The sequence below is a fragment of the Colobus angolensis genome, unplaced genomic scaffold (assembly GCF_000951035.1).
Source record: "Colobus angolensis palliatus isolate OR3802 unplaced genomic scaffold, Cang.pa_1.0 Scaffold601, whole genome shotgun sequence".
In the NCBI taxonomy this organism is placed as follows: domain Eukaryota; kingdom Metazoa; phylum Chordata; class Mammalia; order Primates; family Cercopithecidae; genus Colobus; species Colobus angolensis.
The window spans coordinates 615,214-642,741 of NW_012119611.1; the positions used below are offsets into that span (position 1 = coordinate 615,214).

Below are 27,528 nucleotides of genomic sequence, written 5' to 3' on the forward strand. Positions count from 1 at the left end.
TGAAAATGCAGAAATCACCGGTCTTCTGTGTCCTTCGCGCTGGGAGTTGGAGACTGGAGCTGTTCCTATTCGGCCATCTTGCTCCGCCCCCGGAATGTGCATTTTTAACAGCTCTCTGGGTGATTCTGGTTATTCCTGTCTTCCCAGGCTTTTCTATCTGTGCTTCAGGTTTGCTGATCACTTCTTCAGTGTCTAAGATGTTATTATGCCCATCTAGTGTATTTTTTTGTGTGGGTCAGATATTGTATTTTTTACCTATACATGTTCCATTTTTTTCTTGTCTGTAACTTCCATTTCTGTCACTATGTTCGTATTTTCCTTTACATCTCAAATTTTATAACAGCTGTTTTAAAGTTGTCTGCGTATTCTATCATCTCTGTCATTTCTAGGTTTCTTTCTATTGACTGATTTTTCCTTTGGTTATTAGTCATATTTTTATGCTTCTTTACATATTTAGTAATTTCTTGGATGTTTTCATTGTAAATATTATATTATTGTCTACTTTTGTCTTCCCTTAGACTGTTGAACTTTGTTTTGGCCACCAATTCAGTAACTTGCTGATGAGCTTGATCATTCCAAGCCTTCTTTTCAAGCTTTCTTAAGGCAAATCTAGAGCAGCCTGTACTCTAGGGCTAGTTTGGCTTTACTCTTGCTTCTAAGGTGTGGCCTTTCTTGAGTCTCTACTGAATGTTCCAGGTCTCTCCATTATGGCTGATAAAAAAAGCACTCAAACATCTCTCAGCCAGAGCTCTGGCAGTTGTTTAGATTTGGGGTCTTCAGTAGTTGTTTTAGGATTCACCTCATGGGGTTTCACTCTACACACATGAATGTTAGTGTTCAGCCAAAGTCTCATGGGGAAACACCTATGTAGATTTCTAGAGCTCTTTCTCTACATAGCTGTGTTCTCTGTGGTCCTTTGTCCTGCAAATTCTAGCCACCTCAACCACCCAGAATTCCGATCTCTACTTTCTCAACTCTGTGAGATGGCCATGGTTGAGAAAGTGCTTACAGGATGAAAGCCAGGGTGATCAGGGACTCACCTCTTTTGCTTTCCTTTTTATACAGGCCACAGCTCTGCACTGACTGCCATCTAATGTCTATTTCATATATTTATTTGATCTAGTTTTCTAGTTGGTTTTATGTGTAGGGGGCAGGTTCAGTGTCCAGTACACTAATGTGGCTGGAAGTGGAAGTCCTTCCAGGTGATTCAGATGCATAATAAAGGTTGCAGAGTGTATTCATTTCCTAGGGCTGCTGTAACAAAGTATCACAGACTGGGTGGCTTAGACAAGAGAGGTGTATTATAGTCTCACAGTTCTGGAGGCTGGACGTCTGAAATTAAGCTGTCAGCAGATTTGGTTCCTTCTCAAGGCTGTGGGGGAAGGATGTGTTCCAGGCTTCTCTCCTTGACTTGTAGATGGCCATCTTCTCTCTGTGTCTTTTCACAATGTCTTCCTTCTATGCATTTCTGTGTTCCAATTTCCCCTTTTTATGAAGACACCAGTCATATTTGATTATGACCTCACTTTAACTTGCTAAAGATTATTTCCATATAAGGTTATATTCGGAGATACTGGGGGCTTAGGAGTTTAACATATGAATTTGGCGGGGGGGGGGGGTGGTGACACCTTGTCGTTGCATAGGACCCACTTCAGCCTTGCAGGTACTCACACCTTTGTTCACTCCATTAGGAAACAAACTTGGAGATGTTTGTTAACTATGTAATCAGCAAGTTGGATTGTTTTAAGATGAGAACAATGTGTAGCTTTTACTCTCAGAAGAATGGGATTAAACTGTTCTCTAACAATTTTATAAAAACTAACAAGCCTGTGACCTAGACACACCTTCCTGGAGGAGACTAGAAATGAGCACAAACACCTTTATACAAGGTTACAGGATATTGCAGGGTTTTGTTGTTAGAGAAGATACTGGTCGGTGGTAATGAGTCAGCTTGGTTGCTGTGGCAGGAAAGGCTGATGGGAAGTGGATCTTTTGATGGTCAGAGCTGGAAAAGCCCTCAGAGCTCATCATTTTATAGTATGGAGAGAAACAGTTTCCCCAGGGCAAGTGATGCCATGAGCCCTGGTGGCCAGTAGTCACATTGTCATTTTATTTTGTTTTGTTTTATTTATTTATTTATTGAGATGAAGTCTCACTCTGTTGCCCAGGCTGGAGTGCAGTGGCCCGATCTTGGCTCACTGCAACCTCCGTCTCCTGGGTTCAAGCAATTCTGCCTCAGCCTCCTGAGTAGTTGGGATTATAGGTGCATGTCACCACACCTGGCCAATTTTTGTATTTTTAGTAGAGAAGGGGTTTCACCATGTTGGTCAGGCTGGTCTTGAACTCCAGACTTCAAGTGATCCACCCACCTCTGCCTCCCAAAGTGCTGGGATAACAGGCGTGAGCCACCGCCCCTAGCCCACATTGTCATTTTATAAGTCACTTTTAGACTGATAATGTTTTGCCATTGTTTCTCATTGGTTCACTACAATTATACCATAAGGGTGACAGGGCAGGGTTTACTATTTCTATTTACAGGTGACAGGACTGAGGTTTGCAGAAGCTGAGTTACTCAAGTACTGTGTGCTCAAAGTCACACAGAAAGTCAAAAGTAGAATCAGAATTCAAATTCAGGTCTCCTGACTTTCAATTCAGTGCCTCCACCACGCCCATTTTTGTACTCCATTTCTCTAAGTTACTGTTGTGGATACTTGTTTGCATAGTGATTCTGCTTTCTAGATCCTCTTGACCCAGGCTTATCTTTACAGTCTATCCTGAACTCTTGACCTCACACTTTTCCATCTTGGCTTCCCAAGCTGCTCATGACCTACCCGGCAGAGAAGGACTGAGGGGAGAAGGTGAAGTCCAGCACAGGTACTTGAAGCCAGCAATCCTGCAATTTTATGTTTCCATAAAATGCAAACATCTCAGTAAGAAGAGAGGGCAGCCCTCAGGTCCCAGCATCCTCACACCCTCTGTTCTGAAGTGTTCACCCTCATCTTCTGTACTCTTTACTTCCTGACCCATCTCTGAACTTCTTAGGTTCAGACCCCTCCACTTATCTCTTATTTATACTCTGACACCCCCTCCTCACCTCTGGTAGTTGTCAGGATAGTGCTTATTTATGGGGAGAAGAAGGAGGTTATGATCGACCAGGACACATGGAGGGACTTCTGTTGTGGGTGGCAAAGTTCTATTTTTCAATACATTTCTTTTATGTGATTTGCAATATTTGGTTTTTTTGTTTGTTTGTTTTTTCTTTTTTTGAGATGGAGTTTTTCGCTCTTGTCACCCAGGCTGCAGTGCGATGGCGTGATCTCGGCTCACCTCCCAGCTTCAAGCGACATTTTTATGCTGGACATTGAGCATAAACCTCTGCTTTCCTTCCTCATCCTGTGAGCTTATGAACTCGCTGGTAAACATAGCACCCTTTTTCTTTACATGCACAGTGTCTGACACATAGTAGACACTCGGTAAATATTGATTGAATGAATCCACAAATATGCCCTGTACAGAGGAATTGTTTTAAGATTTTTTTTTTATCATAAAAGAAAACACAAGGCCAGGCACAGTGGCTCACTCCTGTAATCCCGGCACTTTGGGATGCCGAGGTGGGCGGATCACCTGAGGTCAGGAGTTCAAGACAAGCCTGACCAACGTGGCAAAACCCCATCTCTACTAAAGATACAAAAAATTAGCCAGGCGTGGTGGCTCATGCCTGTAATCCCAGCTACTTGAGAGGCTGAGGCAGGAGAATCGCTTGAACCCGGGAGGCGGAGCTTGCAGTGAGCCGAGATCGCTTGCATGCACTTGCTTGCCCTTCTGCCTTCTGCTATGGGGTGACACAACAAGCAGATCCTCACCAGATGCTGAGCAGATGCTGGTGCTATGCCTTTGGACTTCCCAGTCTCCAGAACCATGAGCAACATAAACTAATATTGTTATAAATTATCCAATCTCAGATATTCTGTTATGGCAAAAGAAAATGGACTAAGATACCTGCTAGACATTTTTCTGTCTTCTTTGGAGAAATGTTGTTCAGATCCTTCACCCATTTTTTAATTCTTTTTCTGCAATTGAGTTGTAAGAGTTCTTTATAAATTTTGAATATTAATCCTTTAATGTAGTTTGCAAATATTTTTCCTAGTATATAGGTTGCCTTTTCATTTTATTGATTGCTTCCTTTCCTGTGCTTTTCTTTGCTGATTGCACCCTCATATCAGGCTATCAAAGGCACAAAATGTCTGATTGTTTCTCTTCCCAAGTCAGCAGCTGTTGATGCTTAATAGCTATACCTATTAATTCATTGGGGATAGCAAAGTGGGGATATTCTAATTCTGTCATTTTTTTTTCCATTACTAATCAGAATACATTCATAAAGAAACATTCCCTTCATCTACTCAAGTGGGACAGCTCACATAGCAAAGGTTGGATAATGCTTGATTCTTCCCTTTACTTAACTAGTTTTCAAGGAAATGAAGTAGTTCCCTTACATCCTCTGAAGATGACAAATTCTTTTTCTAATATCACAATAAACTCATGGATTTAAGTGTATTTGGTGGATTGCAAGCCACTATAGTTATTATACAATCATGCATCATTCAATGATGGGGATATGTTCTGAGAAATGTGTCATTAGGCGATTTAGTCACTTTGCAAATATCACAGGGTATACTTACACAAACGTAGCTTACTACACACCTAGGCTATATGGTATAGCCTATTGCTTCTGGGCTACAAATCTGTACAGCCTGGTACTGCATTGAATACCATAGGCAATTGTAACACAATGGTAGGTATTTGTGTATCTAAACATAGAAAAGGTACAATAAAAATATGGTATTAAATTTTATGGGATTCAGATGTCTCGGAGGATTGAAAAAAAATCTTACAGGACCACCATTGTATATGTGGTTCATTGTTACTATAATGTCATGCAGCATATGACCGTATTTATGAAAGCAAAAATTCTTTCATATATGGCCAGTGGTAACCTCTTCAGGTTAGCCCCTAAGTCCTTTTGAGATGGCCCTCGCCATTCCTTGTGGCTTTGTTTCATTGTAAAAAGCTTCACTTTGGTGCTGGCAGACTGACTGCTTTCAGGGGCTTTGTCACATGTCTTCCATTTTCCAGAAGCCTGTAAGCCTGGTGGAACAGAACTATATGTGGCCTCTGGTTTTACCTACTTAGCAAAGAGCTCCAAGAACACCCATTTCTGTTTTTGCATAATCACAACTCTTATGTAGAGATTTAAAAACATAAGGGATCACACACTGGCAATTTTGCATGATTTAGCATCAAGACTATGCTACATCCTATTTAAGTTACTGTGTGACTGTTCTTTTTCCTTTCCACCTTCATGCCTGCCTTCCAGCCCTGCTGAACTACTTATGCAAAGTTTTCAGCCTTTCCACCTTAATGCCTTTGTGCATGCTGCTTCCTCCTGCCCCACTTTAGCCTCAGCTTAGTCACCACTTCTTCCCGGAAGCCTCCCCAGACAACTGATCTGACAGAGATGTCTCTTTTGTTTGTTCCCATAGCATCTTGGTTTTGCCTTATCGTAGCACTTATCTCACTGATTGCAATTGTCTGTTTATCCATCTGCTCACTCCCTTGTTGCCCATGAGACTGTGTGTGTCAGGGCCTGTGACTTGCTTACTTCATCTTCCCCAGTGTCTGCACAGTGTCCAGCATATTAGTAGGCTATCAATAGGTAATTGTTGAATGAATGAATAAAGCCCAAACTTCTTCATGTCACTCTTTCCATTGCACTCCCACCACTCCTGGTTCACTCTTCTGCTAGACCGCTCACTATCCTGAGTTGAAATCTACCCATATCATAATTCTACCCTTCTCCCTATCCCAGCTAGAGAGTGAGGTCCTTTTAGAGACCAGCTCTAATCCCCTTTTCTATCTTCATTGTCTAGCAGGATGCATAGTGCAGAGTAGGCACTCAATAAATAAACTCTTGGTGTTACTTCTCTTCCAATATTGTTATTAAAAGATAAGAAATCTATTGTCTCCATAACACTAAGAGCAGTTAATGTGAAACTTGTTTCTGTGCTCAGTTTGACTTCCTCTTTTAGAATCATTTTTGGGAAGTGCAACAAAGTTCCTCTTTACATTTCCCCCACCAAAGTGGCTTTTGGAAAGTTTGGAGCACCCCATGCTCCCTCCTCAGCAGGCACACATGCCATTCTCTTATCCCCTGAGGCCCTTCCCTGACCTGGGCTTTATGTTCCTGTTTGCCTCAGTTGATGCCAGAAGCCCAAGTTTCCAACTTTCAAACCCCACAGCAAGACTCAAGCTACTTCTCTTATGTTTAGTGGCTTTACTCCCATCCAATGCCATGTTTTTGCAACAGGAATTCATTGAATCAATTTTTCTCTCCCTCTTGGGTGACCCCCATGAGCATACAAACATGCTGTTATTTTTCCTGTCTTAAAAACGTGGACTTAATCACACCACGTTGTTTGTCTCCTGAGTTTGTCTCCTTGTTTGACCCATGGCCAGACCTCTTCTGAAAGCCGTATACTGTCTGTAAAGGCAAGAGCAAACCAGGGTTCACCTACCCCAACCTGACACAGAGTGACTGCCTTCCTTCTGCTTGCTGCCCCTTGCCACAGTCCTGGAAGGGCTTTTAATTCTAAGGCATAATTAGAGGTCAGTGCTTCTTTGGATTCTCTGACATCTCAGATTCATGTTCTCTGAGCAAGGAGGGAGCTGAGAATACTCCAAATAGTGTCTTTTCCTTTTCTCCTGGCCTCTTGGTCAAAGCTGGTGGGCTTAAAAAGTATCACACATAAATGAAGCTAGAGATACAAAAGACTTCCTGTCCCAGGGGTCGCTGTACCTCCTGGCAGAACCCCACACTTCCTGCTGTCACACATGCTACCGCACGGGAGAGAAAACCACAGAGCTATAAATCTCTCCTATGCAACACTGAATGTCTCCAATGGAAGAGAGCCCTGTGGTCAGCCCGTCATCCTTCTCTGTGCTCAATTCCCAACTGGGGCTCATGCCATAGTTCCCTACCGCAGAAAGTAAGCATACGCTATCCATGCAGGCTGGCCTGTCTGGCCCTTTGATGAACAAAGGGCACCTATATGTAAGAAGACAAGGAACTCAAACATTTCCTTCCCCCTGGCTCCATGAGAGGGCAGGGAAGTTTACAGATCCAGCGGACTCCTTAGGGCTTTGGTCAATTGTAAATACCTCTTTCCCCAGGCCAGAGATCTGCACCCTTTCTTTGTACTAAGCCAAGATGGTACTGTCTACATCAAACATTCTAGGTCAATGGTGAGTGGGGAGCCAAGGAGCCCTAGGTCATCCTCAGTAGTTCTCAGTGGCACAAAAGAGACCAGTCATATCTTGGCACTGGCTTCTGTGGAATATCATTCTCTTTTCTTTTCTGAGCATGGACTGAGCTTTACCTGTTCATCTGACCTCCAGGCTTGGCTCTTTCCAAGATTCCATTAACGAAAGTTCCTTTTAGTTTTTACAGTGTTTCAAAACAGAGGCACTGATAGCTTGAGGCCAATCTTGCCATGCCTCACCCCCCACCCCATCTCCAGCCTTTATAACAAGCAAAACCCACATATTTTCAGATGCTCCAGAGAGGAATTAGACCATCCCTTGTTGAGAAACACTGTGACTTAGGGGGTGAATGCTTAAGAGTCTCCCATCTTTAAAAAATCCCGGCCGGGCGCGGTGGCTCACGCCTGTAATCCCAGCACTTTGGGAGGCCGAGACGGGCGGATTACGAGGTCAGGAGATCGAGACCATCCTGGCTAACACGGTGAAACCCCGTCTCTACTAAAAATACAAAAACTAGCCGGGCGAGGTGGCGGGCGCCTGTAGTCCCAGCTACTCGGGAGGCTGAGGCAGGAGAATGGCGGGAACCCGGGAGGCAGAGCTTGCAGTGAGCTGAGATCCGGCCACTGCACTCCAGCCCAGGCGACAGAGCAAGACTCCGTCTCAAAAAAAAAAAAAAAAATCCCTTGACCCCAGAGCTTCCCCCTTTACAGTCAGATGTTTCTGAAGAGCTGAATACACTTCCTCTATTTTTTTTTTTGACTTCACATCCATTACTGATCCTTCCATCCCAACCTGAGTTCAAATTCATTCCTACAGCTGTTTAGCTATATGACCTTGGGCATCTTACTTAATCTCTCTGAATCTGTTTTATCAGACATAAGATGGAGATAGTAATAGTTACCCCTCCCATAGTATAGTTTTAGGGATTAAATGGATTATAGTAAAGCACTTAGGGTCTCTTACATAGGAATTGTAACTAGCCAGGCTAGTTAATTCTCTGAGAATTCTATTAGTGTTTTAATCATCATTGGGAGTTTTATGGAAGACAATTTGTCACCTTTAGACACTGGCAATCCTCTCTCCTCCTCTCCAATGTGTATGATTTTCCTTCTTGGCCAGTTGTGTAGAACTTAAATAACAATGTTAGAAGATACTGGGGCAGTGGTGAGCACTTGTGATTTGCCTCTGATTTTAATGTATGATATTGGCTCTTGAACTGAGATAGATAGATAATAGTAAGAAAACTTCCTTCTAGTTCTTTATTGCTAAGATTCTTTTAAAGCTTAAGTATATGCTAAATTTGTACTACATTCCTTTGCTGCATCAATTTCAATGATTGTATAATTCTGGTCCTTCAAACTGTGGGTGTGAATCCCATTACTAGACTCTCTAGACTCTCATATCCCGACCTGTCCTTAAAATCATCCAATAAAGTAGACTTGAAGATGGGCACTAGTCCTGTAATACAAAGTGTTTCATCATTAGAATGGCTGATTTGCTTCCTTCCTGCTGTCCTTGTCATGACATGGGTTCTTGGCATAGCCTGAGAAGCAAGAGAAATTGGTCCAGTAACTCCTTATTGAATTGCCTTTCTGCAGGCCTGGCGCAAGCGCTGGTTTGTCCTCCGGCGAGGCCGCATGAGCGGCAACCCCGATGTCTTGGAGTACTACAGGAACAAGCACTCCAGCAAGCCTATCCGGGTGATAGACCTCAGCGAGTGTGCAGTGTGGAAGCATGTGGGCCCCGGCTTTGTTCGGAAGGAATTTCAGAATAATTTCGTGTTCATTGTCAAGACTACTTCCCGTACATTCTACCTGGTGGCCAAAACTGAGCAAGAAATGCAGGTGTGGGTGCACAGCATCAGTCAGGTCTGCAACCTTGGCCACCTGGAGGATGGCGCAGGTAAGAGCGGAGTTGGGGCTCCCATGTGCTAAGGGGTATCCCAGGACTGGAGGGCTACTGCAGAAAAACAGTTCAAGATGCCAAGCCTGCCTCCTCGAGGGTGTTTTGGCAGGCTAATTTATATCAGAACTGTTCCTACCAAATATGGTACTGGAAATTGCCCTCTTTCACTCGGTCGAAATGTGGGAAGGCAGAATCCATACACACACTGAGCATTGCAGGTTACTTTAATGGCTTTAAAACCCCTTCATGTCTTTGATCTCATTCAACCACAGTGAAAGTCAAATGTGGATGAGGATGTCTTCCCATGATGCTGACACTCATGACTTTCTAGAAATATCAAATATTGCCACACTTCAAAACATTGTGGAACTCCAGTATTTCTGGTGCCTATTGGGTTGTTCATCACTAAATGGTAGAAAGAGAGAACTTGGCTACTTACCTGATACCTCCAAATGTCTCAAGTTCTCTGCAGAGGAAATTAGTTGTAAGTTTGCTCTGGGCCATTTCTGGACAGTGGGAGCAATTGACCCATGAAGAGTACCCCAGACTCTCTCTCTCTCTGCCACACACACACACACGCACACACACATACACACACACAACTCTTCCTATGTAATTTACCAGGTATATTGTAACCTAGGGTTACAATTCACTTCCCTTCATGGATTTTGTTGTTGAGCCCCTGACATTATTGCAACATGCCCTTTTCCTCAAAATATGAGATTTTGAATCTGATTTCTTTTAGCCTCTTAGTCTAGTAGACAAAACTTGGCCCCTAAATCCTGTGATCTATACTTGCTTCAACATTTTAAGGGTTACTGTATGGTTTCCGCCCTCTGCCACGGAAATATCCACACTCTAACACTAGGTGGCAATGGAGAGTCAGAGTTGTATCTCCCTCCAGGACAGGCACAAGAGAGTGTGCTTCCTGAGAACACATTCCTTTTCGTTTGGTGAACCAGGAAAGCGTATTAAGTGAGGCTATTCAGTAATATTGCTGAGCATTGAGAACACTCAAATAAAAGGAAATGAAGTGATGGCAAGTTCTTTATCCTTGGTACAATGGACAAACTTAATTGGAAAGTTGCATTAAGTAGGTTCTGGCTAGAGTCTGACATTATGCAAATCAAGCAGAGCCTCCCTGACCAACTTCTCCAGCCTTGCTGCTGGCTCTTTACCACCCTATTCCACACCTTCTGCCCTAAATAGGTATATCGTCATATACTGTGTTATATGTCTCCTCCGTTTCTTTCCTTATCCAGGAGTTATCCTAAACCATATGTACATAATATGTTTCCCAATAACCCAAGAGCAATAGGAATGAGTAAGGTACCAGGCCAAAACTGGAGAGCCTGCCCTGGCATGAAGTTGGAGGAAGCCAGAAAACTCACCTGTGACCCTTTCCATTCTCTGTAGCCCCCCTCAGTTTTTAGAACCACGTAAGAGCAGGGTCCTCTTCATCTGAGAATTACACCCAAAGGGCTTTCTTGTGACTTTTCACAGAGTGTTTGGTTCTGTCTCCAGCAACCATATAGTAGTCAACACATTGTGTGTGTACCCTGGTCAGGAGCTTTGTTGAAATGCTTTTGTATAGTAACTCGTCTCATCCCCACAGCAGTTCTATGGCCTATGTGTGATTATTATCTCCACTTTATAGAAAAGGAAACTTGGAGAAGGCAGGCCATGTAGTAATGGCTATGTAGTACAGCCTGGACTTGAACGCAGGCAGTTCTGGGTCATCCTGACTCAGGAATCCTGGACTATTAACTTGGTTCAAAGGGGAAATAAAAGCAGGCTTTTCATTAGCTGTTTCTGATCTGGAGTTCTCATTGGTTCCTGATTCAAATTCATCTTAAGGGCCATGTTTTCAGGTGATGGGGAGGATGTTATGCTCCTTGAGAAAAAGGAATGTGCTTTTCCAGCCACCACAGCACAGTGTTTCTTTCCTTCTCTTTACTTATAACAGTGATGAACAGGATTCTTTATTTATGTGTTATTTGTCTGTCTTCTCTGCTAGAATCTAAACTTCAATGAGGGCAGGATCTTTGTCTTGTCTGTATTGTGAGGGTTAGTGGCATTCCGGGCACATGGTAGATGTGATAGGTATTCTATATAGACATATACCTATGGAAACATGTATAGATATACATACATATATGCACAAGTACATATATAATTATATGCATGGACTTGTTATGCATACATATATATGTATGTATGTTTGTTGAGTGAAAAAACAATGATGCAGGGCTGCTGCTGAGGGCCATAAAGAAGCTGTGTGTAGACTAACTGCGGAGTTTTAGGCCAAGAATGCTGGGTTTTTTACTCTTAATTGATTCAACACTTTGCTCTTGAAACATTGGCCTTCTTTCCCAGACATTGTTTATAGCTTGGGGAAATGGTCTCCTCCATCAGTACAAACACCAGCTGTGATTTGCATCTTCTGTTTGGCTTCTTTGATGCTGTTTGGGAAATGTTGAGTGCGTGTTATAGCCATTCTTAAACATTAACCTGGGAAATGATTTCTCCAGCAGATTCCATGGAGAGCCTCTCTTACACGCCCTCCTCCCTGCAGCCATCCTCTGCCAGCTCCCTTCATACCGCCCATGCTGCCAGCTCCTCCTTGCCAAGAGATGACCCAAACACTAATGCTGTAGCCACTGAGGAAACAAGAAGTGAGTCAGAGCTTCTCTTCCTTCCAGATTATCTGGTTTTGTCCAACTGCGAGACTGGAAGACTGCACCATACCAGGTATGTTTATATCCAGGACTCTGTCTGAGCTGGGCCTGCTAGCATGCTCTCTCGAGTCACACTGCCTCCTCTTGCAGAGTCTGTAGCTGAGATGTGTTCAGTGTGCTTCACCAAATTAGTCCATTCAGTGGTAGCATTTTCTAGTGGGTGTGTCTGCTCTCATCTCTCTTCCTGCCAATGGGAAGGAACAGATTGCTATGAACCACTGCAAAAGATGAAGCATGTAGCATACTAAACAGAATGAGTCATGCATTTCAGCATTGTGGTTTCATTTCTAGCCTTGCATTTTCATGTGTATCTGATACTTAGAGGATGAAAAAATCAACAAACCATTTTTCTTTTGCCACACCAAGGGGTTGGTGTAACTGAGTGTTGTAGAGGGAATGTGGCTGTGCAAGTAGCAAGCAAGGTGGTACTGGGGGGATGGGAATGAGGCCAGTGTTGGTTTTGTGGTAGGTGGATGGCTGCATTTTAGTCCAACTTACATGCTTTTCTTCCCCAGTCTACCCACCAGATGTGATAGCTGGTCAAACTCAGACCGTTCATTGGAACAGGCTTCATTTGATGACGTTTTTGTTGACTGCCTGCAGCCGCTCCCGTCCAGTCATTTGGTCCACCCCTCATGCCATGGCAATGGCGCTCAGGAGGTGCCATCCTCGAGGCCTCAGCCTGCCCTGATCTGGAGTAGAGAAATCAATGGGCCACCCAGGGACCACTTGTCTTCTTCACCATTGCTGGAAAGTTCCTTAAGTTCCACCATTCAGGTAGATAAAAATCAAGGTTCCTTACCCTGTGGAGCAAAAGAACTAGACATTATGTCCAACACTCCACCTCCTCGCCCCCCTAAGCCAAGCCATCTGTCTGAACGGCGCCAAGAGGAGTGGAGTACACACAGTGGCAGCAAGAAGCCAGAATGCACTCTGGTTCCAAGAAGAATCTCTCTCTCTGGTTTAGACAACATGAGAACCTGGAAAGGTAAGTGTTGGGTCCTAAGATTCAGGCGCCAAGAAAACCCTGGCTCCTCCTCACTCTTTGTGTCCATGTGAGGTCATGCCAATGGACCCAACCGATGGGGCTAGATTAGAATTACCTTGATGTGTACAGCTTGGTAAAAAGCCACATCAGTAGTGTGTACTTGTGTACATATGTGCTTGTCCCTTGCTCAAGCTGGCCTGATCTTCTAATAGGGCTGGATCCTTGGTGGAAGCATATAACCTAAAAGCAGCACTCTTCTGTTCCCAGGTCCCCCCGCCCCTCCTTTGAGCCTGGCCACCAGGAGAGACATTTAGGTCCCCATAGATGCTGCAATAGGTTGGAACACTGGTCCCTTGTGATGGGCTTACCCATGCAAGTCCTTGCCCATGTGGTAAGCTTTCCACCTGAATCTGAGATCCTAGTGTTTTTTGGAGTCACTCAGGGACCCACTTGGTACAAAAGTTGATGTCTTTTGTCTCAACTCAGTCCCATTCCCTTCTTTGCCTGCCTCTCACATACATAGAGAGCCCTGAGACCACAGATCATCACTGCCTTCTGTTTTTCAGCAATCCCATCAGCCTCATTCATCATCCCACTAGACTTGTTCTTTCCAAATTCTAACTGACTGTACAAAGGGCCCTCCTACAGCCCTCTTTTGCCCTTTTCTATAAGGCCATTTATCCTCACGAGGTTATCTTGCAATTCTGCTTGCAGTTCCATCTTCCTCCACCTGTTTCTTTCCACCTGGGCCTCTCTGGCCTTCAGAAGCAGTTTAGTGAAAGCCAACTTAAGCCCATTCAGTGTGGTTTTTTTATTGTGGGATCTGGCCAGCAGCCTACAATGCAATGGGACTCTCTCTTTGTTCCCAGGTGGATTGGCAGGTCGAGAAATAACAAACACACACAAGATAGTGAAAGCTAGGTCCAGGGGGGTCACCACCTTCTGGTCCCGTGGTGCCAACAATGCACTGGATATGCCAGCATTTATTATTAAGTTTAGTGAGGGCAGGGGTAGGTTAGTGAGGGATTTAGGGTCATTTGATTATGAGGTGAGATGGTCACATGGGGATGAAGTAGTTCTTTAACATAACATCTGTATGCAGAAGTACAGTATACAGAGATAAGAATTTACAGTATAGTGTGTGCATCCAGAATTTCTAACAGAGCCTTAAAGCAGGCACACCATCTTTCCATAACCTATGATTAGCAAGATATTAATCAGCAGTAGCAGTTGCAGCAAAAGCTGGTTACAAACAATTCATAGAAACAGGACGTGAAGTTAGACAACTGGTTAGACCAGAATTTCTCAGAAGGAGGCATGCCTTAACCCTAAAGAGGCCTAGAAAAGCCGCAGCAAGATGAGGGCGTTTATAGCCCTATCTTATCCATGTGGACAGGTGCCCCCCCCCATGCATCCGTTTATAGGCTCTCCACAAGGGTCGCATTCCATTCCCAGAGCTATGAACATCTGCTTTTCTGGGATAGGAATCTTGGTGATGTGAAACCTCCCTGACTGCACGTCCATTCATAGGCTCTCTGCAGGGGGAAGCACATCACGTGCTGTTGGCTCATTCTGGCAGCCCAACCTTGCATTGTCTTTATACAATCCTGCATACAATTTTGTATTTACAATAATCAGGAGCATTTCATCTTTTATTCTGTAGCAATAGTTTCAGGGGGTCTCCCTAGAGTTTTTCAGTGACCTCTTCTTTACTGCTTTGCTGGGCCACCTCATCTTTCTGCCGTGAGCCAAGCAACCTTAACATTTTGCTCTTCTTTCTTACATCAGTCTGTATCTCTCAGATACACAGACACAGAAACTAATTATCTCTGTGTCTTTCTCCTTTCTTCTTCTCTTTCTTTCTCTCTCCATTGAAATATAATCACCCACACATCACTACTTGTTTAGGCCATGTTTTCAAGGAATTATGGAAAGTGGAAGGAGTGCAAATTTATTTTCAAATTGTACGAATCTCTCATTCTGACTGAGGATTTAAGTTACTGGCAAAAGCCTTCCCTAATGTCCCTAATGATGTTACCATTACATATGTTTCTTCCTTTTGACTGTCTTTATGAAATAGGTATATACTGATTACACAAATGATCTGGATGTGCTAACATGTGTGAACAGTTGACAAAAAGGGAAAAATGAAAGTGGTTAAGCACATTTTAGGAAGTGAAATGAATAAAACCAGTAGAATAATAACATATGAAAATGAATCAGAAGTCTTAAATTGAAGAACAAAAACTTGAAATAATTTGAAATTTCAACACAAACATAAAACAATTAGGTTGTGTTATTTTACATGAAGGCAAACAAAGGTTAAAACTAAGTAAAATAGAGGTTTTGACCATGAAACAAAGACCAAGACAACAGTGATGCCTAGAAGCAAAATGGCTCTGATAAAGCAGAGGGAATGCATAAAGTTTATTGTTCCACCTTTCCCACCAAGATTTGCCTGGAATCTGTGTTGGTGCATGGTGGCAGAGTGAGGTCACGGTTCATTTTTGTCCATCTGGATCTCCATCCAATGATCCTGCAAGGCTGTCCTGCCCCCATGGCCCTCCAGCGCCCCCTCTGCCATAGATGAAGTGCCCATGTATGTGAGGGTCTGAGTCTCCTTTCTATCCCTTGGAACCCACTTGTCCAGCTTGCACCAATACCACACTCTCTTAATTACTATACCATTCTATCTTAATATCCAATAGGACAAGTCCTCCTGCCTTTAAGAATATAATGGCTATTCTAGGGTCAATTTTACAGTCAGCTGGTCAGGTTCTAGACACACCTACATAAATATATTGGAGATTTGAGGGGGATTGCATCATATCTGTAGATCAGTTTGTGAAGATTTGACATCTTTACAATGTTGAATTTTCCAATCCATGAACAGGAAATATGCTTCCATTTATATAGGTCTTATTTTTGTATTTTAAAATATTTAATTGACAAAGATTTCGTATATTCAAGGTGCGAATGCATATGTATCAGAGCATGATGATTTGATATGCACGTGCATTATGTACTGATTATTACAATCAAACTAATTAATACATCCATGGCCACCCATGCTGTACATTGGATCCCCCAGACTTGTTCACTTATCACTGAAAGTTTGTACCTTTAGACCAACATATTCTCATTTACCTGCATTCCCGAGTCCCTGACAACCACCATTTTACTATTGCCATGAGTTCAACTTTTTTAGATTCCAGATATAAGTGAAATCATGCAGTATTTTTTTTTCTGTGCCCAGCTCATTTCACTGAACATAATCTCATCCTGGTTTACCCATGTTGTCACAAATGACAGGATATCATTCCTTTTTAAGGCTGAGTAGTATTCCATTCTGAATATATACCACATTTTTTATATCCATTATATCCTTTATCCATTCATCCAGTGACAGACACAAACTGACTACATGTTGTATTAGTCCATTCTCATACTGTTGTAAATAACTATCTGAGGCTGGGTGCGGTGGCTCATACCTGTAATCCCAGCAATTTGGGAGGCCAAAGTCAGCAGATCACAAGGTCAGAAGTTCAAGACCAGCCTGGCCAATATGGTGGAACCCCCATATCTACTAAAAATACAAAAATTACCTGTGTGTGGTGGCAGGCGCCTGTCTAGCTACTCAGGAGGCTGAGGCAGTAGAATTGCTTGAACCTGGGAGGCAGAGTTTGCAGTGAGCTGAGATCGCACCACTGCACTACAGTCTGGGTGACAGAGCAAGACTTCATCCCCCCCCCAAAAAAAGAACTGCCTGAGACTGGGTAATTTGGGTAATTTATAAGGAAAAGAGATTTAATTGACTCACAGTTCCACAGGCTGTACAGGAAGCATGGCTAGGGAGGCCTCAGGAAACTTACAATCATCATGGAGGAAGATGAAGAGGAAGGAAGCATGTCTTACATGGCTGGAGCAGGAGGAAGAGAGTGAAGGAGGAGGTGCTACACACTTTTAAACAACCAGATCTTGTGAGAGCTCTATCACAAAACAGCACTAGGGGGATAGTGCTAAACCATTAGAAACCACCCCCATGATCCAATCACCTCCCACCAGGCCCTCCTTCCAACATTGGGGATTACAATTCAACATGAGATTTTTGGGGGACACAGGGCCAAACCATATCACGTGTTGTGGCTATTGTGAATAGTGCTGTAATAAACACAGGAGGGCAAATATCTCTTTGACATACTGATTTCATTTCTTTTGGATATGTATCCAGAAGAGAGATTGCTGGATCATAAGGTAGTTATATTTTAGTTTTCTGAGGAACCTCCATACTGTTTTCCATAATGGCTATCCCAATTTACATTCCCACCAACAGCGTACAAGGGTTCTCTTCTCTACACCCTCTCCAACACTTGTATTTGGTTGGGCCGATACTTTGTGTGGTTCTGATTTGCATTTCCCTGATGGTTAGTGATGTTGAGCATTTTTTCATATACCTGTTGGCCATTTGTATGTCTTCTTTTGAGAAATGTCTATTCAGATCTTTGCCCATTTTAAAATTAGGTTATTTAGGTTTTTTGCTACTCAATTATATGAGTTCCTTATATATTTTTACTGTTAACCCCTTATATATGATTTGCAAATATTTTCTCTCATTCTCTAGGTTGCCTTTTCATTTTGTTGATTGTTTCCTTTGCTGAGCAGACACTTGTTAGTTTGATGTGGCTCCACTTGTTTATTTTTGCTCTTTTTGCCTGTGCATTTGGAATCATATCCAAAGTATCATTGTCAATACCAATGTCAATGAGCTTTTCCCCTATATTTTCTTCTAGGGGCTAAATGGTTTTAGATTTTACATTGAAGTCTATAATCTATTTCAAGTTAATTTTTTGTATATGGTCTAAGAAAAGGGCCCAACTTCATTCTTTTGCATGTGGATATCCAGTTTTCCCAACACCATTATTAAAGAGACTCTCCTTTCTTTGTGCTCTTGTTAAAGCATTTTGGATTTTGATTTTAAATCCAGCTTTTTGAAACTATGGATTATTTTGTCTTTTCTTTGCATATAATTATATTGCCTGCAAATAATAATAGCTTTGTTTTTTCTTTAACAACTTTATATATTTCATTACTTTTTCTTATGTCACTGCATGGGATAAGAAGTCCAGGACATTACTGAATAGTCATGGTGACAATACGGATCCTTGTATCATTCCTGATCTCAGACAGAAAGCTTCTAATATTTCACCATTACAAGGTGGTTTGCTGTGGATGTTTGTAGATATCATTCATTAGGTTAAAGTCATTCACATATTTTCTACCTTGCTAACTGTCATTTTCTAAAGTCATGAATAGATGTATTTCTTTTATTTTTAATTGACAAATAATTGTATACATTTATGGGGTACAATATGATGTTTCGATATACATCCATATCATGGAATGATTAAAATCAAACTAATTAACAAACATTACCGGCCGGGTGCGGTGGCTCAAGCCTGTAATCCCAGCACTTTGGGAGGCCGAGATGGGCGGATCACGAGGTCAGGAGATCGAGACCATCCTGGCTAACACGGTGAAACCCCATCTCTACTAAAAAATACAAAAAACTAGCCAGGCGAGGTGGCGGGCACCTGTAATCCCAGCTACTCGGGAGGCTGAGGCAGGAGAATGGCGTGAACCCGGGACGCGGAGCTTGCAGTGAGCTGAGATCCGGCCACTGCACTCCAACCTGAGTGACAGAGCAAGACTCCGTCTCAAAAAAAAAAAAAAAAAAAAAAAAAAAAAAAAAAAAATTACCTAATATAATTATCATTTTTTGTGGTTGAGACACTTTATAATCATATTATTTTTATCATGTTAATGTCAAGAAATTCACTGGATAATTTTTTTAGTGCTAAACTAACCTTGGCAAACCCAACTTTATCATGACACCTTTCCTTTTTATAAATTACTAGATTTGTTTTGCTCATATTTTGTTTAGAACTTCAAAAAAAATCTATGTTCATGAGGGAGATCATCCTGTAACTTTCTTTTCTTATGACATCTTTGGTTTTGGTAAAAATGTTATGTTGACGTCATAAAATGTGGATTTATTTCTGGGTTCTCTATTCTGTACCATTGGTCTATGTGTCTGTTTTCATACCAATATCATGCTGTTTGGGCTATTGTAATTGTGTATATTTTGAATTGAGGTAGTTTGATGCCTCCAGCTTTGTTCTTTCTAAATTTTTTTTTTAGAAACAAAGTCTCATTCTGTCACCCAGGCTTCAGTGCAGTGGTGTGATCATAGCTCACTATAGCCTCAAACTTCTGGGCTTAAATGATCCTCCCACCTCAGTCCCCCAAGCTGCTGGGACTACAGGCTCACGCCACCAAACTTGGCTAATTTGAAAAAAAAAATTTTTTTTGTAGAGACAGGGTCTTGCTATGTTGCCCAGACTGGTCAGACTGGTCTCGAACTCCTGGCCTCAAGCAATCCTCCCACCTCAGCTTCCCAGAGTACTGGGATTACAGGCATGTGCCACCACGCCCAACTAATTTTTGTATTATTAATAGAGATGGGGTTTCCCCATGTTGATCAGGCTGGTCTCGAACTCCCGACCTCAGGTGATCCATCCGCCTCAGCCTCCCAAAGTGCCGGAATTACAGGTGTCAGCCACCGTGTCCGGCCAGATCCATGAGCATTTTAATAATATTAATTCTTCTTTCCATTTGTTTGTGTCCTCTTCAGTTCTTTTTATCAGTGTTTTGTAGTTTAGTTTTCATTGTACAGGTCTTTCACCTCTTTGGTTAAATTTATCCCTGGGAAATTTTTTGTAGCTATTGTAAATGGGATTGCTTTCTTCCTTTCTTCTTCAGCTAGCTCATTGTTGATGTATAGAAACGCTACAGATTTTTGTATGTTGATTTTGTATCCTGTAAACTTACTGAATTCATTTATCACTTCCAAGAGTTTTTTGGTAGCATCTTTAAATTTTTCTGTATTTAATATTATGTCATGTGCAAATAGAATTTGTCTTCCTCTTTTCCAATTTGGATATCTTTTATTTCTTTCTTTTGCCTGATTGTTCTGGCCAGGACGTCCAGTAATATGTTGAATAAAAGTGGCGAAAGTGGGCATTCTTTTCTTGTTCTAGTTCTTAGAGGAAAGGCTTTCGGCATTTCCCCATTCTCTATGATGTTGGCTGTGGGTTTGTCATATATGGCCTTTATTATTTTGAGGTATGTTCCTTATATGCCTAGTTTGTTAATAGTTTTTTTTAATCATGAAGGGATGTTGAATTTTATCAAATGCTTTTTATCATCTCTATTGAGATGATCATATGGTTTTTATCCTGGATTCTGTTGATGTAATGTGTCTCATTCTTGCATCCCTGAGATTAATCCCACTTGATCATGTTGTATTATCTTTATGATGTATTGTTTGACTCAGGTGGCTAGTATTTTTTAATTTTTAAAACTTTTATTTTAGGTTGCGGGTACATGTGCAGGTTTGTTACATAGGGAAACGCATGTCGCAGGGTTTGTTATACAGATTATTTCATAACCTAGGTACTAATCCTGGTATTTTGTTGAGGATTTTGCATTTATGTTCATCAGAGATATTGGCCTGTAGTTTTCTTTTTTTCTTGTGTCCTTGTCTGGTTTTGGTATCAGGGTGATGCTGGCCTTGGAGAATGAGTTAGAGAGAATTCCCTCCTCTTCATTTTTTGGGTGATAGTTTGAGAAGCATTGGTGTCACTTCTTCTTCAAATGTTTGGTAGACTTCAACAGTAAAGCCATCAAGTTTCTGGACTTTACTTTGTTGGGACACCTTTTTTTATTATTGATTCAATCTCATTACTCATTATTGGTTTGTTCAGGTTTTCTAGTTCTTTGTGATTCAATCTTGGTAGGTTTTACGTGTCCAGGAATTTATCCTTTTCCTCTAGGTTTTCAAATTTGTTCATGTATAATTGTTCAAAACAATCTCTAACAACCCTTTGTATTTCTTTGGTATCTATTGTAATGTCTCCTTTTTCAGTTCTAATTTTATTTATCTGAGCATTCTTTGCTTTTTCTTACTCTAGTTACTAAGAAGTGACTAAACCACTTAGTCTTTAGGTTTATTGATTTTGTTTATCTTTTTGAAGAACCAACTTTTTCTGTAGTTCTGATGTGATCTCTATTATTTATTTCCTTATACTATTTTTCAGTTTGGTTTGCTCTTGCTTTTATAGTTTCTTTTTTCTTTTTAATTTTTGTGGGTACATGGTAGGTGTATATATGGGTACATGAGATGTTTTGATACAGGCATACAATGTGAAATAAGCACACCATGGAGAATGGGGTATCCATCCCCTCAAGCATTTGTTCTTCATGTTACAAACAATACAATTACACTCTTTTCGTTATTAAAAAATGTACACTTAAGTTATTATTGACTATAGTCACCCTGTTGTGTGATCAAATATTAGGTCTTATTCTTTCTAATGAATTTGTGTATCTATTAACCATCCCCACCTCCCCCACAGCCCCCCCCACCGACTACCTTTCCCAGCCTCTGACAACCATTCTTCCACTCTTTATGCCTGTAAGTTCAATCATTTTGATTTTTAGATTCTACAAATAAGTGAGGACATGTGATGTTTGTCTTTCTGTACCTGGCTTCTTTCACTTAACCTCCTTAATGACCTTCAGTTCAATGCATGTTGTTGAATGACGGGATCTCATTCTTTTTTATGGCTGAAGAGTACTCCATCGTATATATGTACCACATTTTCTGTATCTGTTTATCTGTCGATAGGCACTTTGGTTGCTTCCAAATCTTGGCTATTGTGAACAGTGCTGCAGCAAACATAGGAGTGCAGGTATCTCTTTGATACACTGATTTCCTTCCTTTGGGGTATATACCCAGCAATTGGATTGCTGGATCATATGGTAGCTCGATTTTTAGTTTTCTGAGGCCCCTCCAAACTTCTCCATAGTGGTTGTACTAATTTACATTCCTACCAACAGTGTACAAAGATTCCCTTTTCTCCACATCCTCACAAGCATTTGTTGTTGCTTGTCTTTTGGATATAAGCCATATTAACTGGGGTGAGAAGATAATCTCATTGTAGTTTTTAAATATATTTTTTATTTTAACTTTTCTTTTAAGTTCAGGGGTACATGTGTAGGTTTATTAAATAGGTAAACTTGTGTCATAGGGGTTTGTTGACTATTTCATCACCCAGATATTAAGCCTCGTATCCATTAGTTATTTTTCTGATCCTTTCCCTGCTACCATCCTCTGCCCTCCAATAGGCCCCAGTGTCTATTGCTCCCCTCTGTGTGTCCATGTGTTCTCATCGTTTAGCTCTGACTTATAAGTGAGAACACGTGGCATTGGGTTTTCTGTTATTGTGTTAGTTTGCTAAGGGCAATGGCCTCCAGCTCTGTATATGTTCCTGCAAAGGACATGATCTCATTAATTTTTATGGCTGCAGAGTATTCCATGGTGTATGTGGACCACATTTTCTTTATCCAATCTGTCATTGATGGGCATTTAGGTTGATTCCATGTCTTTGCTATTGTGAATAGTGCTGAAATGAACATATGTGTACATGTGTCTTTATGTTAGAATGATTTATATTCCTTTGAGTATATATCCAGTGATGGGACTGCTGGATTGAGTGGTATTTCTGTTTTTCGGTCTTTGAGGAATCACCATACTGTTTTCCACAATGGTTGAACTAATTTACATTCCCAAAAACAGTTTGTAAGCATTCCCTTTTCTCTGCAACCTCACCAGCATCTGTTATTTTTTGACTTTTTAATAATAACCATTCTGACTGGTGTGGGATGACATATCATTGTGGTTTTGATTTACATTTCTTTAGTGATCAGTGATGTTGAGCTTTTTTGTATGCTTGTTGGCTGCATGTATGTCTCTTTTGAGACAGTTTTGATTTGCATTTCTCTGATGATCAATAACATTGAGCACCTTTTCATATGCCTGTTTGTCACATGTTTGTCTTCTTTTGAGAAATGTGTATTCAAATCTTTGTTCCATCTTTTAATCAGATTGTTAGATTTTTTTTCCTATAGAGTTGTTTGAGCTTCTTAAATATTTTGTTTATTAATCCCTTGTCAGATGGATAGTTTGCAAGTATTTTCTCCCATTCTGTGGGTTGTCTCTTCACTTTGTTGATTGTATTCTTTGTTGTGCAGAAGTTTTTCAAGTTCATGTAATCCCATTTGTCCATTTTTGCTTTGGTTGTCTGTACTTTTGGTGTATTGCTGAAGAAGTTTTTACCCAGGCAAATGTCTTAGAGATTTTCCCTGATGTTTTCTTGTAGTAGTTTCATAGTTTGATGTCTTAGCCTTTTTTCCCTAATGTTTTCTTGTAGTAGTTTTATAGTTTGATGTCTTAGATTTAAGTGTTTAATCCATTTTAATTTGACTTTTGTACATGGTGAGAGATAGGGGTCTTAGTTTCATTCTTCTGTGTATGGATATCCAGTTTTCCCGGCGCCATTTATTTATGTGCCTGTCTTTTTCCCAGTGTATGTTCTTGGCACCTTTGTCAAAAATGAGTTCACTGTAGGTGTGTGGATTTGTTTCTGAGTTCCCTATTCTGTTCCTTTGGTCTATGTGTCTGTTTTTATGCCAGTACCATGCTGTTTGGTTACTGTAGCTCTGTAGTATAATTTGAAGTCAGGTAATGTGATTCTTCCAGTTTTGTTCTTTTTGCTTAGGATAGCTTTGGCTATTCTGGGTCTTTTATGGTTCCATACAAATTTTAGGATTTTTTTCTATTGCTGTGAAGACTATAATAGGTATTTTGGTAGGGATTGCATTGAATCTGTAGATTGCTTTGGGTAGTATGGACACTTTAATAATGTTGATTCTTCCAATACGTGAACATGGAATATTTTTCTATTTTTTGGTGTACTTTTCAACTTCTTTCAATAGTGTCTCATAGTTTTCATTATAGAGGTCTTTCACTTCTTTGGTTAAGTTAATTCCTAGGTATTTAAGTTTATGTGTGGCTACTGTAAATGGGATTACTTTTAAATTTCTTTTGCAGATTGTTCACTGTTGGCATATAGAAATGCTACTGATTTTTCTATGTTGATTTTGTGGCCTGCAACTTTACTGAATTTGTGTATTAATTCTAATAGTTTTCTTGTGTAGTCTTTAGATTTTTCCCAGTATAAGGCAGAGGAGACTCACTCCATAGCTACCACCACCCCAGGCCATGGGGAGTACTGTCTGCGCATGTTCCCTTAAGGCCCAAGGGCACTTTGGGAAGCTTGCGATGAATGCTATCATATAAGAGAAAAAGTGCCTTCCTTTACTCTGATCCCATCTGCATTCTATCTGTCATAAATCTCTTAAAGTATCTGGCATGTGGATTATACCTATGCCTTTGATTCAGAGTTTTCCCTATATTTATGTTCTTTGATGACTTCAAAAGGGTCAGGTAGTGGAAAGGGAGTTAAGGGCTTGTGCTCACACATGCAAGTCCCACAATAAGATGTTATTCCATAATAGTTTCTAAGAATTATTAAGTAGTTTCTGTGTTCTAGGCAGTGTTCTAAGTCCTTTCCGGAAGTCCTGTGAAACAGGCTCTATTATTGGCTTCACTTTACAAATTAGGAAACTGAGACATAGAGAGGGTAAGTAACTTGTCTAGTGCCACACAGCTAATACATGGTGGTGTAGGGATTTACAACTAGATAGTCTGACTTCAGAGTGGTTTTTAACCAGTACTTGTACATCTTTAAACATATGTAAGCGTGGATATATACATATATATACACATATATGTATATATAATATATATGCTTAATTCCATCAGTCTCTGTCACATTTATTCTGAGCTGGGAGTTGTCCTTGCATTTTAAGATGTTGTCGAATTTTAAGTTTATTTCTTAGAGGCCTCCTGACTTTTCACACCTCCAAGCTCTTGAGAGCTGAGGGCTGCTTTGCTCTGGGAGCACTTTGCTGGACTCCTCTGCACCACTCAACACCGTTGGCCATTCTTTCCTTCCTGAGGCTTTCATGGCACCATACCCCCGAAGTTTCCTCATTAATCTATAGTTGCTCTTTCTCAAGATACTTCACTGACTTATCTCTTAGTTCTTTGAATCTTAGGATTCTCTAGAGTTTTGTACTTTTCTCAACACTTGCAACCTAAATAGTTTCATCTACTCTTACGGTTTTGACTGCCATCTCTAAGCTGCTAAATTCCCCCAAATTATATCTCATTTGAGTCCAGGCCCAGATATCTTGTTGCCTTCTGAACATTTTCTCTTTAAATTCAACAATTATTCTAAATTTTAATATCACATTGTTTATTGCATCCATCTGATGAGTTTCTAATCCTGGATAAATCCAAATGTTCTTTCTATGCCTCTATCTGAGGAGCTTTTCTGGTCGCAGACCTCAATTGAGCCCTTAATGCTGCTCCACAAGGCAATTGTTTTTCTGTTCACCCTGTTCTCCTGCTCATTACAAGGAATATTTCAAACCTCTCTCCTCTCCTCAAACCTCCAGCTCAGAAGATTTATGTAATAAATGCAACAAGCATTTGTTAATTACTTGCTATATCTCCTCCTAATTCACAGAGAGAACTCAAGCCATCGACTAGAAACTTCTTCAAAATCTGGTCTGATTTTTCATCTGTTGGGGAAATGTGTTCTGACTGCCCAGCTAGACTCTAATAGCAACTGTTGTGTTATGCTTCTCTCCTCTCTGGACTCTAGTTTCAGTTGATATTGTTCTGCATTTCTCACCACCTTGGCTTATTTCTTGCAGCTGATGTAGGAGGCCAATCCTTAAGACACCGAGACAAGCGACTTAGTTTAAATTTGGTAAGTTCAACACTCAGGTTCCTTTACACATCAATTTTACCAAAAATAGCCTGATCTATATATATTCCCTTGAAATCTTTAAGATTCAACACTCTGAGTGTCTGAGGACTCTTCCAGTCTCCCCCTGAAGACTTGAACTTGCTTGGGAACTACAGGACTTGCTCAACTTGGTATAGCTACTTAAGGCATCACTTTATACTTAAAGCATTTGCATAAATTCATAACCCTCTGTCTTCCAGTGTCAGATCTTGGAGAGTTATCACCTGTACTAAAACGATAAGTCCAGAGACAGAACTTGAGCTAGAGGCTTGTCTGACTTTGCTGAGGTAGTTCAGAGTTATACTTGGATAGTTTGGAACTGAAACCATATGTGCAGCTTTGGCTGCCCTCTGATAGCCATTTCGATGACTGGTCTGTCGTTCCCAATCTGCATCTATTCTTTTGCAGCCATGCAGGTTCTCCCCGATGTACCCCACAGCTTCAGCCAGTATCGAAGACAGCTATGTGCCCATGAGCCCCCAGGCTGGTGCCTCTGGTCTTGGACCCCACTGCAGCCCTGATGACTACATTCCAATGAACTCAGGAAGCATCTCAAGCCAGTTGCCTGAGCTACCTGCAGACCTGGAACCTCCCCCAGTGAATAGAGATCTCAAGCCTCAGAGGAAACGTAAGCACTTGACCAGACCTGCTGTATAGGGGGAGGGGAGCAAGGTTCCAGTGGTTGCATAGAAAAGGTTTCTGTAAAGGAAGACCTAGAGAAACCATCTCAGAGGGCCGGAGAGTATAAGGTCAGGAAAGAAGTGACTGGGATGGAATAGGAAGGGCTGGGGCACCTTGCTGTGTCAGATTGTCATGATAATAGGAGTTGGGGGACTTACAGGCACTATGGCCTTGCAAATACAGCTGACAAAGTCAAGTTCATTCCAGAGGGCTCGTCTTTGGCTGTTTCCCTAACAAACCCAGGAATAAGTGGTGGTGGATTAGAATGGAATCCCACCTGGCATCTCCCCATTAGACAGCACTTGAATGTAATCATAGTGCCAGCCTCTGTAAAGCAGTCAGGAATAGCCTTTGACACCAATTCCTGAAGGTCAGACCGAGTCACATGCAGTTTATCACTCATCGTTCTGTGCATGCCCATCAGCAGAGGTATTCAGGGGTAGAAGAGGATTTTGGCAATGATTAGACTGACTCCTCTGTGCAGAGGGTGCCCTGCAGCTTTTGTCTTACTCCCAGGCAGCTTCTCTGGTCTGTTGAGCAGCATGGACAGACAGGGAGATAGATAGGAAAAGAGGGAAAGAGGAAGAGCAGGTCAGATTGACTTGTTAACTTCATTCTTACTCATCCCGCTCTTCCCAGTTGGCTGTGTGATTACAAGGAAGCATTGGTAGAATGACTGATCTCTTGTCCATTCCGACTTCTTTTTGCTCTTTAGAAAGCAAAAAAAGTCACTTCAGGTAGCTGTGCCCAAAGCTGCCAACTAAGACCACTACTCGTGCCTGGTCTACTCCAGGCGTATTCCCTTAAATTTCAGTCAAACTGTGCAGCACACCAACATGGCACAAGTATACATATGTAACAAACCTGCATGCTATGCACATGTACCCTAGAACTTAAAGTATAAGAAAAAAAAAAGAAAAAAAAATTTCAGTCAAACTACATTTATACATTTACAATGCATGTGCTGTATATGTAGTGCTGTGGTAGGCACTGAGTGGGATACAAAGATGAGGAAGCAAGGAGGCTTTTTCAGTCTGAGGGGGAGGAAGATATGTAAAAT

At 41.3% G+C, this 27,528-nt stretch overlaps 1 protein-coding gene across 1 annotated transcript in view; it reads left to right on the plus strand.

Annotated features, from left to right (window-relative positions):
* Positions 1 to 27,528, plus strand: part of GAB3 (GRB2-associated binding protein 3) — a 73,976-nt gene that overhangs the window by 27,786 nt on the left and 18,662 nt on the right. Inside the window, exons 3-7 of the mRNA XM_011963220.1 lie at positions 8,916 to 9,219; positions 11,754 to 11,973; positions 12,476 to 12,948; positions 25,693 to 25,748; positions 26,196 to 26,415. Coding sequence (XP_011818610.1) covers positions 8,916 to 9,219; positions 11,754 to 11,973; positions 12,476 to 12,948; positions 25,693 to 25,748; positions 26,196 to 26,415 — 1,273 coding nt within the window. The remainder of the gene's footprint in view (positions 1 to 8,915; positions 9,220 to 11,753; positions 11,974 to 12,475; positions 12,949 to 25,692; positions 25,749 to 26,195; positions 26,416 to 27,528) is intronic.